Source organism: Protomyctophum parallelum, assembly GCF_964188405.1.
Source record: "Protomyctophum parallelum genome assembly, chromosome: 8".
Classification (NCBI taxonomy): Eukaryota; Metazoa; Chordata; class Actinopteri; order Myctophiformes; family Myctophidae; genus Protomyctophum; species Protomyctophum parallelum.
The window spans coordinates 25,004,035-25,018,708 of record NC_139703.1 but is presented as its reverse complement, the minus strand read 5'-3'; the positions used below and the strand labels follow the sequence as shown (position 1 = coordinate 25,018,708).

The 14,674-nt window shown below is 40.7% G+C and overlaps 1 protein-coding gene across 2 annotated transcripts in view; it reads right to left on the bottom strand.

Moving 5' to 3' along the window:
- LOC310863605 (uncharacterized protein) overlaps window positions 1-14,674 on the bottom strand; it is a 44,424-nt gene that overhangs the window by 18,916 nt on the left and 10,834 nt on the right. Inside the window, exons 2-3 of one of the 2 annotated variants that reach the window (XM_083772064.1) lie at window positions 7,746-7,790; window positions 6,991-7,051 (exon numbers count right to left, since the gene is read on the bottom strand). In XM_083772064.1, coding sequence (XP_083628190.1) covers window positions 6,991-7,051; window positions 7,746-7,790 — 106 coding nt within the window. The remainder of the gene's footprint in view (window positions 1-6,990; window positions 7,052-7,745; window positions 7,791-14,674) is intronic. The other variant, XM_083772065.1, reaches the window with a different exon arrangement.

The window sequence follows — 14,674 nt, the reverse complement described above, 5'->3', positions numbered from 1 at the left end:
AGTGTAAATAGATTCATGGTTGGTACAGTATTGTAGGCTAATGATTTTGTTAAGCCATTTACCTGTGTTGTAAATTTCACAAGGAGTCAGGTTGTTGTGATCACTACTGTGATACACCATAGAGTCCCAGTCCAGACAGTTTTGAGTTTTGTTTTTGTGTGGATTATAAATGTTAGATGTGGGCTATGAGTTTTTGTATTGAGTTGTTCTTGAAATGTACTGTACATCTCCAAACTGTTACATTCTGAGCGGGAACCCCTTTTGGTGTTAGTTAGCATTATGTTATGCTTTAGCTATTGAAAAATAGCAGATCTACAAGCTCATAGCGCGCCACCAAGTGGCATGCTATGAGCTTGTAGGTCTGCTATTTTTGAAAAATTTAACGACTGGCATAGAAACATAGCTTTTTCAGAAAACTGTCATGTAGAAGACATTTTTTTAATCTGATCTCAGGTCAGAATGGGTTATTCAATCAATCCATCAATATGATCTGAATTTTAATTGAATTATTTATTTAGGAAATTGACAAGACAACTATTTTATTGTATGTTTTATGAGTATGAAGACAAATATGTACTGTACAATAATTGTACAATAGACGTTGTTTATTTGCATTGGCTGGCATACTTATCTGCAGATGTGTGTTGTATTGGACTATTAATAAATTAACACAGTGGACACTTTGACATGTTTAGTATCTTCCTCAAAACACAGGCATTGAACAGCGCTCATTGTATTGGCTGTACAGTACACACAAGGAAAATATTACATTAACATGTTATAGAAGATGTAGAAGTGATTATTATAATTACAAATTTATCTTTCATTCGATTGATAGAGAAAAGTTTTCGTTTAGGCTTGTGTACATAATACACACCCAAATTAAACAGCAAAATGGTTCTCAATTAAGGTAATCCGGACAGCAGTTCCATTTGCATTGGCAGCAGCGTGTTCCTCCTGGTCATCTTCTCCGTCGTCATGGGGACCCTCTTCAGCATCTTCTGGCAGCTCGTCTCCATATCTCTTCCCAAAGTTGTACAACACTGCCACTGCAACAATGACTGTCAATGTTGTCTTTAGCTTTATTCGAAGCCCATCCTTCAAGCAAGGAAACCTCCTTTTCCAAACTCCAAACACTCTCTCCACAAGACCTCTTGCTTTAATGTGGCTGGTATTGTACCGTCTCTCTGCTGGTGTTTGAGGGTGCAAAATGGGGGTCATCAGGTAGGAACGGCAGGCATATCCAAGGTCACCAACTAGGTGGCCTTGAAAGGCCTGACTTTCAAGCAGAGCACAGAGGTGGCTGTTGTCAAAAATCCGGCTGTCATGTGTTGATCCTGGCCATCGAGCTACAATGTTGCTGATTTGCCCCTCCTCGTCACACACAGCCTGAACATTAATAGAAAAGTGTCCCTTCCTGTTGCGAAACAGCTCTCCATTTGCTCCACCAGGGTTTTGAATGGGGATGTGAGTACAGTCAATTGCTCCTAGCACTCCTGGAAAACCAGATCTTCTGTAAAACTCAGCAGATGTTTCTCTTGTTGGAGCAAATCTTATGTACTGGTTTTTTTAAGACGCAATTGCTCGGGATACTCTTTCAACAATTCTACTCACTGTTGAGTCATGTACTCCGAAAAGGTCCCCATCCACCAGCTGGAAGCATCCGGTTGCATAAAAGCGCAAGGCTATCAGTAGCTGGAGCAAGGGTGGTACAGCTGCATTCCTCTCAGTGGCATGTTCAATTGCAGGCCCGATTTTAGCAAGTATTGTCATTACAGAGTCTTTGCTGAATCTGTACCGCCTTTTGAATTCATCATAGTCATAATATTCGACTGGGTTTAGACGGTCCCTTATTCTTCTTTGAGGTGCTCTTTCGTTTTCTCTTTCATTTTCATGAAGCCATCTGATATATGCTGCCATGTTGTTTTAATTTAAACCTCCTCTCCTGCTGGTTTAGAATTAATCCCTTATTGATACTTAAATCAAAGTTTAAAGTTGTGGTGCAACAGGATTGACATTAATCCAGGTTTACTGTGAAAATTAAACCAAGATTAAAAAAACTAAACCAAGATTAAAAGGCTGGTTTAAAACTAAACCGGATTAGTGAAAACTAGGTTTAAAGTTTGGTGCAACTGGATTAATAGATAAACCTTGATTTAAACCAGATTAAGGCTTAATCCTTCTTGGTGCAAACGGCCCTTTGTATTGAGTTTGTGCTTAAAATGTACTGTAAATTCTACAAACGGTTAATAAATATTTCAATCAATCAATCAATCAAATCAGGCCACTTAAGGATTTTTCTCTCCCCACTCCATTTTATTCATGAGACAATATGTTCCTTTTGCTTCCTCCACCCCCACTAGTGACTGCAGGGCAGTACTTTTATTCAAGTACAATTTCAATTCCGGACTTGTACTTGTAACAGAGTATTTCTATATTGCAGTATTGATACTTTTACTTATATAGAGAAACATTTGAGTAGCCTACTTTTTCCACCACTGACACTCCTCTCCTGTCCTATGGGTCACTGCATGGCTCGCAGCTGGCTAAGCTATGCTCCCCTGACCCATGAAGATTAGACATTTGTCTGGGACCCAAACCATAGTGAAAATAGCAGATCTACAAGCGAACCACAACACAAACAATAACTAGAAAAAGTGCCCCTCTGTGCACAGGTCTCCACCAGGCCAGGTCAGGTTGTGGCCTCCTAGTGGCGCTATAACAGGCCAATGTGAACGGATTTGTTCTTACGCCTTTGATGGCAATTGGATGATTTGAGGCATTATGTTCCAAAAATGTGTTTTGCAAAGATCCACCTGTTGGTGGCGCTATAACAGGCCAATGTGAAAAGGTGTGTGATATATTCCTGAATCCTCAGCCTAGTAGGAAAGTGCGTGAAAGATTTCACGTAAATTGCATGCTGCGTTCATGATTTGAGGCTTTTTGTTTAAAACGGGCCAATCCTGCAAACTTTGTAAGCCAATGTTAGCCAATTAGGATGGAATATGAAATATCGGACAGATCGTTCTTGAGCACATGAGATACTGTGTAACGATTTTCGGGATTACAAAAGTCGGCCTCCTGGTGGCGCTATAACAGGCCATTCTGGAACCATCGTTGGCATCTAGGGAGTGTGTGTGCAAAGTTTGGCATCGACCGGGTTAATGGTGCCGGAGATTAGCTGGTAACGGACGGACGGACACACACGGACGGACACACACACGGACGCAGTGCAAAACATACTCTCTCCCCATGTCTTCGGCCTGGTGGAGACAATTAACTCAAAACTAAATGTAGGAAACCAAAAATAAAGGGACCCATCAAAATGTGTCCGCGACGCACAAAATGGGTCCCGACCCACTGTTCAGGAACCAGTGTCCTATAGTGCAGTCCTCAAACTTTGTCAAGGACCTCTAGTTTAGTTTAGTTTATTTGATCATCCTTCAGTTTCAAATACAATATTTAAAGAAAATGAATGTAAACAGAAAACAGAACAAAAAAACCGAAAAACATGAAGATGATCAAAAGGAGTAGGCAGAAGCTAAAAGCTTATAGATGCCTATCCTACTTACAGAATCGTAATACTCATTACATTAACGAGAATTTCACCCTACACCAAACCCCCCCCCCCGTGTCACCGTAGAGATAGCATTACATAACCGTTAGATTACACATTATAATTGTTGTTGTTTTTTATCCCTATTCACGATACCCTCGTTGCCAATGATCATTATCATTTATGTTGTTGCTGAGTAATGTCATTTGGTTCACACACATTTTTTTTTATGTTACCATATATACAATAATATTAGTTAATTAATTATTAATAATTACAGTACTAATTACTTAAAGAAAGAAAGAAGGAAAATAAGAAAGAAAGAAGTATCAGTTGATCATACAATAACGTCAACATTATACATAATTTCCCTATAGTATGCTGTATTTGTCCAAAAGGATTCGCTTGAGCAATTTTTTAAATTTTGAAAAGTTACTACTGTGTTTGACTTCTTCTGGTAGGGCATTCCAGATCTTAACCCCTCGGACAGAGATACACATACTCTTCCGAGTGGTATTGGCACTGGGTTGTTGGAAATTTAAGTATCCTCTTAACTCATACCCCCCTTCCCTATCCTTGAAGTATGACAGGATAGTTTTAGGAATTAGTCTATTTCTTACTTTATACATAATAAGAGCTGTTTTATGTTCAACTAAATCAATAAACTTCAATGTATTTGACCTTAAAAACAGTTCATTAGTATGATCATAATACCCTACCTTATGCACTAATCTTATGGCTCTCTTTTGTATGATGACAAGTGGCTGGAGGTTTCCTTTGTAATTATTTCCCCAGACCTCCACACAATAGGATAGATATGGTAATATTAGCGTATTATATAATGTGAGTAGTGACTTATAATTTAATAAATACCTTGCTTTGCCAAGAACCCCAACACTTCTTGCTATTTTGGACCGGATATACTTTATATGGGGTTTCCAAGTGAATTTGTGGTCAATTATTACTCCTAAAAAGGTGTTCTCATAAACTCTTTCCAATTTTACATTATTAATCTTTAATTCAACTAATGTGTTAGAATGTATTTTTTTATTTCCAAAGATCATGAATTTAGTTTTTTTCAGATTGAGTGATAATTTATTAGTGTCAAACCACATTTTCAGTTGTGAAATTGATATTGAATTGATATATTTAGAAGATTTGTGAACCCCAGCTGGGGAGGGGGTAGGAGGGGGGGGTGGTTCCTCCAGCTAGCACGACGCTTAGTCCAAAATATCCTGGGTAATGAATGGGTAGATTGCCATGAAATAAATCCCTGCAGGACGAACTCGACTGATTGATTGACTGACAAATGGTTTTTCCACTGTCGAGCAATTCTGGATCAATGAGGCGAGAGAGGAGTCTGAGATGCAATTTCAAGGTGGTGGTGGTGGTGGACTGGTGGTGGTGGACTGGTGGTGGTGGTGCTATAATAACAATATAAGGTATAATTGTGCCATAATTCACTTTACTGTATGCGTTAAGGTACTTTATGTTTAAAACTTTTGCTGCTGTATTTGATGAATATACAAATACAGTAATAAGTATAACACCCACCTGCCGTGCACCCTTTAAAATACATTTTTGTGTGTATAATTATATTCAGCCCCACTGATGAGAGCACGAGGATGGCAATGCTCATGTAGTCAGTTCAAACCACCCCACCTCTCTCTGTCACACACACACACACACACACACACACACACACACACACACACACACACACACACACACACACACACACACACACACACACACACACACACACACACACACACACACAACGCACACTTCAACTTTATTGTCAAATCATAGGTTTTCTATAAAAAAAGACTCTCTCTGTCTCTCTCTCTCTCTCTCTCTCTCTCCTTTTTTTGTTGTTGCACTAACTTCAGCTGAGAAGTAGGCCAGGAGAGAAATGAAATGTGCAAAGTGAGCTCCCTGCTGGCTAACTCCTACTGCGCCACTCTGTGCACAGTCAAATCACCGACATTAGATTTAACTCTGGTCTCCAGAGTGTACGGATGTACAGTAACCGAATGGACCCATTCGGTTATACATTTGTACACTCTGGAGGGTTTCAGTCTAATGCAGAGGATATTTACTGCATAGTGGTGCACACCACACCCACACATACTGTACGGTACATATATGCAGTACGGACGGTACTTTGAAGAGTACATGAGTGTGTGACAGGTATTGGAGGCAGAGGAAGACAGTGAGATGAGGGTAGGAGGAAGGCAGAAAAGGATGAAAGAATTATGGAATTATGATTATAGTTAACTAAAAACGAAAGAAATAACGAGAACTAGAATTGGAAAGTCGGTCATTTTAGTTGACTGCAATCGAAATAAAAACGAGGCTTTAAAAAATAAAAAATAAAAAAAAGAACTATAAACTGTTTAGAAACTGAAACAGAAACTGTTTAGTCGTGGTCAAAAGTCTTCTAAAATAGCAAAAATGGCAGATCTCCAAGCTCGTACAAGTTCATTAGATCTGATAGTTTTGCTATTGTTCTGACCATGTTGAATACTGCCCCTGTATCTTTCCCCTATATTGTATTTAATTACATAAATTATTATTACATAATAATTGAAAACCAAAGGTCAAAACGGATGAAACGTTTATTATAAAATATATGATGAACTACATGGTATATCCTATAACCTTGAAAAGGGCAGAGAATGGCAGGGTGGTAGCCTGTAAGGCCGACTCATATCATATAGATGGAGGAATCTCTAGAGGTGTGCTGCTGTTGTGTTTGATCACCGAGTTCCCATGAGAGGAGATGCACTGGGCTGTCTCGTAGCAAAGCCTATGGCAAGACTTCAGCAGGAGGGTTATGTTTAGTGCTTAAGGAAGTGGGGAGACTGCGTCACAGATCGTATGATATGGAAATGAGGAATTGTGTAAGTCCGTGATCTGGGTCAATTATACTGCACATGGCTGGAGCTTGCTTATGAATAGTGTATTTTTGAGTGGTGCAACCACTCCTACAACCAGCAATGTCCGTGTGTGTTCACCTATGTGTTCAGTGTTCACCTATGTGTTGGTTAATGAGCACCAGTAGGGGGCACCAGAAACTCGGTGGCGCGCTATGAGCTTGTAGATCTGCCATTTTTCAATAGCTAAAGTATAACATAATGCTTAAAACACCAAAAGGGGTTCCCGCCCCAAATGGGTTTAAAGACTCCTGCAGTCTTCATACAGTATCCATGACTTTGGTGACTTATATTTTCATCTCTTGGAAGTGTTTTCTGAATGCCATTCAACAAACATCCCACCACCTGCTACAGTATATGGTGCCTCTCCCAGGCCAAATCGTATGCACCGTGTGCGTGCGTGCGTGTGTGCATATATGTGTGGGGCGTGCATGTGCGTGCCTAGTACTGCGTACAGCAGCATGTGAGTGATTGTGTGTCTCGAGTATAGTTCACCTGGTGATGACTGGTCGCTGGATGCTACCAAGGTTGCCGGTGTCGGTCGGCGTCTCCTTATCTGCAAAAGAAGGAAGTCGAGGCAGGTGTTTATCTGCTGCTCAATGTGACCAGTGTTGATTTCATAGACCGAAAACTAAAAACTATAAACAAAAGCTAAGCTATAATGATGACTAAAACTAAGACAAAATATATTTTCAATTTCATCAGCAAATTAAAAACTAGACTAAAATGTTAGGAGATCCGCCTATAGAACTAAAAGACCAAGTGATTTTATGTTTGGTTGCGCTCGGGTGTTGCGCTCTGAAAATATCAGAGCTACAAGCTCACCACTGTCTGTGAGCTGCGTTACTTGTGAGCCTGTAGATCGACTATTTTCAAAATGAAAATATCTGACTAAAACAATCAAAACCTCAAAGTTTGCTGTCAAAATCAACATAATGCATTCAAATTCATCTTGCCACATCTCATCATGTCATCCTCATGCCCCATCCATCTCTCGATGTCACGCACAGCGTAACCTTCACTTGGATGTTCATTTGTTCAAGCACTGACGTTTCTAAAGCTATACAGCTATACATAAAGAGTGATTTTTCCACATAAATCAGAGTGGTGTTTTACTAAATTGATTGATAATTTCAATGATTGATCGATATTCTTTTACATTGATTAAAATGATTCGTTTGATTGACTTTGTTAATTGATTTGCTGATTGATTTAATTGTAGATTTGTTGTTTTTTCTTTTATGAACTACCTTGGGTACTACCAAGACCGCAGGTGTGGGTCGGCGTCTCCTTATCTACAACAGAAGGAAGTAGAGCATGTATTGGTACAATACTTGTATGTTTATGTTTATGTATCGGCTCACTGTACTAAAGCAGTGCACGGTTCCCAAGCTGTTCAGCCCACGACCCACAACAGAAATGAGATATTCCCCCCCGGGTAGTAGTGAAAATAACCAATCTACAAGCTCACAACGTGGCGTGAAGCGACACGTTGTGAGCTTGTAGATCGGCTATTTTCACTACTTCGTCAATATTTGTTCTAATTCATGGAATTTCTTCATGACACTTCTTTAGTATAATTCTAATTAATGTCATTTCTACATGACATTACTGGGAAAAAATACATTGGATTTTGTTATTAATTCATGGAAAGGTTTCGATTTTGGGAATGTTTGTTGAAAACGTTTTGAAATAATAATTGATTCAGTCAAAACTGAATGTAGGAAACAATACATAAGGGAGTAAAGAAGGGACCCCGACAAAACTTCGCGACCCACAAACGGGTCCCGAACCACTCTTTGGGAAACGGTGTACTAAAGCATACCGCGTATACCGTATATAGTACTAGTCTGTACAGTACAAGACTCCGTCTACGTACCTGTTCCATCTCTCCCTCACAACCTGTTATGTATACGTCACACACACTTAACTTTCACTTGATCTTGTACAATATATGCTGATGTGTTTAAAAAACAACAACACATTATAGTGAGGAGCTTGTTTTTTTGTCTCGTCAGCGGTGCCTCTGATTCCACGTGTCCTTAAAACGCACACCTGAAACCAATAAACTGTTTCCAGAGTGGTGCTCATAAAACGTGAGAAAAGTGCTGTGGTGATTTGGTGAACCATTAGCACTGTTCATTTGCCCACACACAGGAGCCAGGTGAATACATGTCACTGCTGCTACTATACGGTACATGAACTGGAACGTAAATAAACAACCATTTGCATGCAAAACAATGCACACACGTACAACGACACTGTACACACATTTCCATTCAGTGAGAAGATAAAGGTACAGAAAATGTTGAAAAACAAACATTGCAAACGTTAGCATTATTCCTCTGCACACATAAATTATGTGTAGTGTGACAGGGTAGGAGAGACAACCTACTCCACGTGAAAAGAATAGTGTCACGCACGCACGCACGCACGCACGCACGGCTGGACCTAGCTGACAGCATTGCTTACTAATGCTAAATGTCATGTGTGCTCTGGTCCTCCATGCATCTTTCTAAACGCTGCTCACGTAATGAGAGGAAGCAGCCTCGTCCTCTGTGACAGCCAGGCACAAATGCTGCCAAATACTCGGACCATTGTGCGATGTGCGCTATATGATAATAACAATGAGGGCAACGCCGTTCATTGTTTCCACGCTGCATATTAAAATGTGTTTTTAAATGTCAATATTGGTATAGCAAAGTGTGCACCTGTTCAGTATACAAATGAAATTGAAGGTCTATAATGAAGGGGGCCGAAGCCCGGTATGATGCAAATGATGTTCACATTTCACTGGTTTACAAAATGAATGAGATGACTTGTGAGGTCTTTAATGAGAAAATATAAGCACTTATATAAGCACTTATATAAGCATCTTTGGGTATATCCAAATATCCATTTATATTCATCTTTCAAGCACAAAACAATTGGGGTGAGATTCTAATGAAAAATGCATGCACAGCACTCAGCACATCATGGTGGACGTTTATCGCCATCAAGGTCAAACTAGGACTATTTCTTATTTCAGTGCTGACGGTTTCTGCTGGTGAAAAGACACTCGCCTTCACAGCCGCCGCTTCAGTTCACTTCCTGCTGTACGCTGTCCTTCTCTCACCTGTTTATTATGCGCCTCGACCAAGGGCGATGGACTGCCGACTGCACTTCAGACAAAAGAAAAACAACATACAAGAAAGGTGCACCTTCTCAAGGAAAGAGTTTCATGAGCACCGAAAGGGAAGAAACACCCCTGGCATTTATTTTGTCTACCGAAAGAAAAAGGTCAGAGGAGGAATTTAATTAAGTTGGAGGAGGAAATTAATAATAGACAGTTATGAGGTCTTATGAGGCTACTAAACTACAGTACCTTGACTGACATAATTCTCTGGCTTTCAAATTCACACTAGAGCAGCAATTGCTTCTGGTATAACCTATAAAATGGGCTTTAACGCCATCTCTCCCTGCTATAATAAGGCTTTCAAGAGCTGAAATCCTTAACAAGTTGACTAAGCAGGTGGTAGGGCACTCGCCAATTGATAATCTGTATAGAGTTAGGTTTGTCATAAGATAAGAGTTGGAATTATGCCTAATTTATGCTCTGTCATACAATGCCAAAAATAGCGGTTAAGCTGGTGACGCGTTGTGTGAGATCGGCTATTTTCAGCAATTTCCGCTCTACTTTTCTACCACACACACACACACCCTTGCTGCAGTTGGGAAAATATAGTATCAGGTCTTATCCTGCACCCTCCATGAACACCTTGCAGTATCTCATCATTGCATTTCGTCTCCCCTCTCTGTGTGAGTGATGTCTAAGTGAGTGTTGTTTAATATAGAATGTGAACTGCAACCTTAAAGTACTGTACATTCCAGGCTGCAGTGGTCCCTTCTACTGGGGGGTCCTGAAGTTCCCTTTCCACTATAAACCCTATACTTACTGTAGTCAAGTATAGACGGTCAATGAAGTAGCCTATATTCGTTGCTTTCGGGAGGAAACCAACTCCATTTTTAAGGATTTTGCATAACAAGTCAGTGCTATTGAACAGCCTTTTCGTCTGTGTGTGGGTTCAAAAAATATTTAACCAACGAAAAGTAGTAAAAAGCGCTTCGGACAAAACCTCTTAACTCCATTGTAACCTCAACCTGTCTGCCAAAACAGCTAACTCCACCACCTCTCCCCCTCTCTTGGAAGTACTTGACAAGACTCTTCTTGACAACAACGTGTGCGCGCACACACACACACACACACACACACACACACACACACACACACACACACACACACACACACACACACACACACACACACACACACACACACACACACACACACACACACACACACACACACACACACACACACACACACACACACACACCAAGCACTATAACTATAGTTCACCACTGTCACAGTTACAGTTGTGCTGTGAACTCTGACATCCCTTTGAGGAAGAGCGGTTTTCAAAATAATCTTTTTAGCTCTCATTTTCTGGTGTGGTGGTCCATTCAATCTGGCTGTGTGTCCTCAACTGACACCACACACACAATACTAGGATACTGCATTCATGCTTTGGCTGCACGGGAGCTCACAAATGTAATGAGCATTTTGCTATCTTTCAAAAGACGCGACATATAGAGGTAAGTGCAGGAAGAATGACTTGTAAGAGGGGGAAACAAGCATTCTGTACCGTGTTATCTCGCCGATAGTGCTGCCTAATTGGATATTCAGACTAGAGGAGGCTTCGTTTTCCTTTCAGCGCTGCAGCCAGGATGAAAGATAGGAGGCCGCTGTGAATGTTAATTATGCTGTTGTTGTTGTTGTGTTGCATTAGCATACATATTTTCATTGCTATGAATCTAAATTGGGACATATATAGTACTGTCTAATTATGCTGAAATACATGTGAAATACATATGTGTGCACTGGATGTGTATGCATGACGTAAACCATAGTATATTCTGGGACAAACATTTGCCGAAAAATAGCCAACCTACAGTACAAGCTCACGTGTCTCGTATAGCGACACATTGTGAGCTTGTAGATCGGCTATTTTCGATAAAGATATTTCTTGTATAGAGGTGTAGTATAGAACCCATGGGACTCCGGTCAACTTGGGAGATTGGATAAGCAGCCATGTCTACATTTAGTTTCTGTCACGGTGCGACTCAAGACAAGTAATATAGGACCCAAAGGAGCAGAGAACATCAAATTAAAGTATTTATTATACTGAAAACACTAGGTGAACATAACGGGAACAGAACACCATAACAACATGTCATCTATAGTCAAGCAGGGAACATAAGGAACTGAGGGTTTAAGTAGACACAGGGATCACAATACATAGGTGAACAGAACAAACAATCAACACTGGGATTGGCTAGGAGACTAACAGGACACAGGTGGAGAAAACTAGTAATCACAAGGAGGTAAGACAAGACAGGCAAACAACTAGGGGAAACAGGAAACACTAGGACATCACTAAACAGTAAAAATGTGTAGCAGACTGATATCGTGACAGTTTCTCAGTTCCGGCAAGTGCGTCACTCAGCCTCAATCATCCGCAGCTGTGCAGAACTGATTCATTGTTACTCTCGACAGTCGACACCATGGAAGCAGCACCCTATAGTGCGTGAGACACACATACCGCTGCCCACGGAGCCTTCGGCAATGCCAGCCTACGTTCCGTTTAGAATGCAGCTCAGATCCTTTTCCCAACAAAATACAAAGGGGCCCTTCTCCTAACATGCGGTGGGCAGGCAGCGTCTTTGAATGACCACTGATATTATGGTGTATGGGGAATGTGTGAGAATTAAGCTTTTGCGCATAGCTCTGTGTGACGCCTATTGACGCCCCCTTAACTGTACTACAATCACTGAAAACCATGGCCTCAGGTGGCTTTTTGCTTTAATAAAATATGCCAACGGAAAATTATGCACATCATGCCAATTATTAATTTTTAATTAACAATTTATCTACAGGAATAACTTGAAAGTAGTCCCAGACTGTCTGGACAACGAAAGCGCTTGACACAGTATGCAGCCTTACATTCAGAAGGACAATTAAGCTTGTCGTTCTTAAAGAAGAATCTGTCAGTATTATGAAACTGCATGGCCTATTTCTCACCTAAAATGTTGTTTGAGTGTTAGAAATTGTTTTTGTGAATCAAAATTCACAACAAAATCGAACATTATGAAACACTTCAAGTGTTTTTACAACAGCTTTGGCCACGGCAAATAAAGGACTGCATGTCCTTTTTAATCAATGTTTTATTGGTTGGAAAGAAAATGTTGATGAGCAGAGGAAATGCCCACCTCGCCTTGACCATCAATGATGTAATGATGTTTTGATATATACCGTATACTGTACATACTGTATGCCATAGTGTTACTGTTACGAATGTATATGGGATTTAAGAGTCAGTATCGGACAAAACAGAAATTGTGGCGTCGGGATCGGATCGGGAACGAATAAAGTGTATCAGGACATCCCTAGTATGAGCGTTATTTCCTCATTGGATGTCAGACTCTACACTACACTATGAAGCTATCAGGCAAAGGAAGACATGCTGTGCTCAAGGTCAATCAGCCTCCCTTATAGTAATCAGTGGGCCAATTATTCCCCACTGTAAAAAAAAAGAAAAAAAGATCCATCTCTGTCTGGCAATTTCTCATCTTTCATCATCATGCCACATGACATGAAATATGATCTTGTCACCTTATGGGCTAATATCAGCACCCACCATTATTAAATCTGCTCATGGAATTTTTTCCCATTCATTCAATATAGCCGTACTGAATAGCATGACGCTTTGAACTATACTGGACTGGACTTTTCTTGTGACCTTCTTTCTCTCTGTGTCTCTGTCTCTCTCCACACTGCAAACATACTGCATAAAACGTGAAATGGAATACAGGAATATTATTGTACACTATACACTTTGACTTTCAGAGTCAGCACTCACTCTGGACAGTGTGGTCACACATTAAATTGAGAAGGGATTTCCTATAGTCTCTTAAGGTCTCAGTTTCAGTCTCTCACAACTACACCTCCCTGTCTCGTTCACACTACAGTATGTCTGTCTTTCTCTCTCCTTCTCCCCGTCGTGTCCTCAGCGACATGGCTCTCAATCAGTCCTTTCTCTCACGGACACCCAGTGGTGGAGAAAGTACTCAAATGTTTTACTTACGTAAAAGTATCAATACTGCAATGCAGATATACTCTGTTACAAGCAGAAGTCCGGAATTCAAAATGTACAGTACTTGTGTTTACCAAAAGTACAAAGGTTTTGGTAAACTTTGGTAAACTTGGTAAAAAGAAAATCACACCCGTGTGAACTGAGTGGTGCAACTCCCCTCTCCCCCACCCCCCCCACCCCCTCCCATCTCTCCTCTCTCTCATTAGCAGGCAATAGTGCAGCACTAATACTATCTCTCTCTCTCTGTTTCTGGCACTGTTGTAGTCATATACTGGTGCTCATGGCCACATAGTACATACAGTAGGTGAACACATAGGTAGGTGAACACATAGGTAGGTTAACCAATTGCTGTTCCTTGGAGTGGTTGCACCACTCAAAAACATTTGAAAATAGATCTACATGGGAAGATTGTTATAGATCGCTCCTTGCAGATCGTCTATTTTCAAATAGTCGAAATATAGGGCTGAAGTGTAATATGTCTTGTACTCAAAATCTACAAAGTAACTAGTAACTAAAGTTCAAATAAAAGGAAGTGGAGTAACAGATTTGGATGTAGTGGAGTAGAAGTAAAAGCGGAAATAGGAAATACCCAATAAAGTATAAATAGGCTACCTAAAATTGTACTTAAGTATACGGTACTTAAGTAAATCTACTTTCCACACACACACTGCCAACTAAATGCATTGTGTGTGTGTGTGTGTTCCGCCTGTGGAAAGTTCTGCGGCTCGCGCATCGGCCTCGACAGCCACACCAAGTGGCACCAGCGGCAACACCGCTGACCCCCCCCCCCCCCCCCCCACCTGACCCGAAGCAAGCGTCATCATCGGACACGATGGACAGCTAAGATATGTGTGTGTGTGTGCGTGCGTGCGTGTGTGCGTGGGTCAGATATCGACTCAATACATGAGTTGTAATTTAATCGCTTGAGGTTAACATGCTCACTCATACACACAGAAGTAAAAAAAGAGCTCAATCTCAGAAGGATG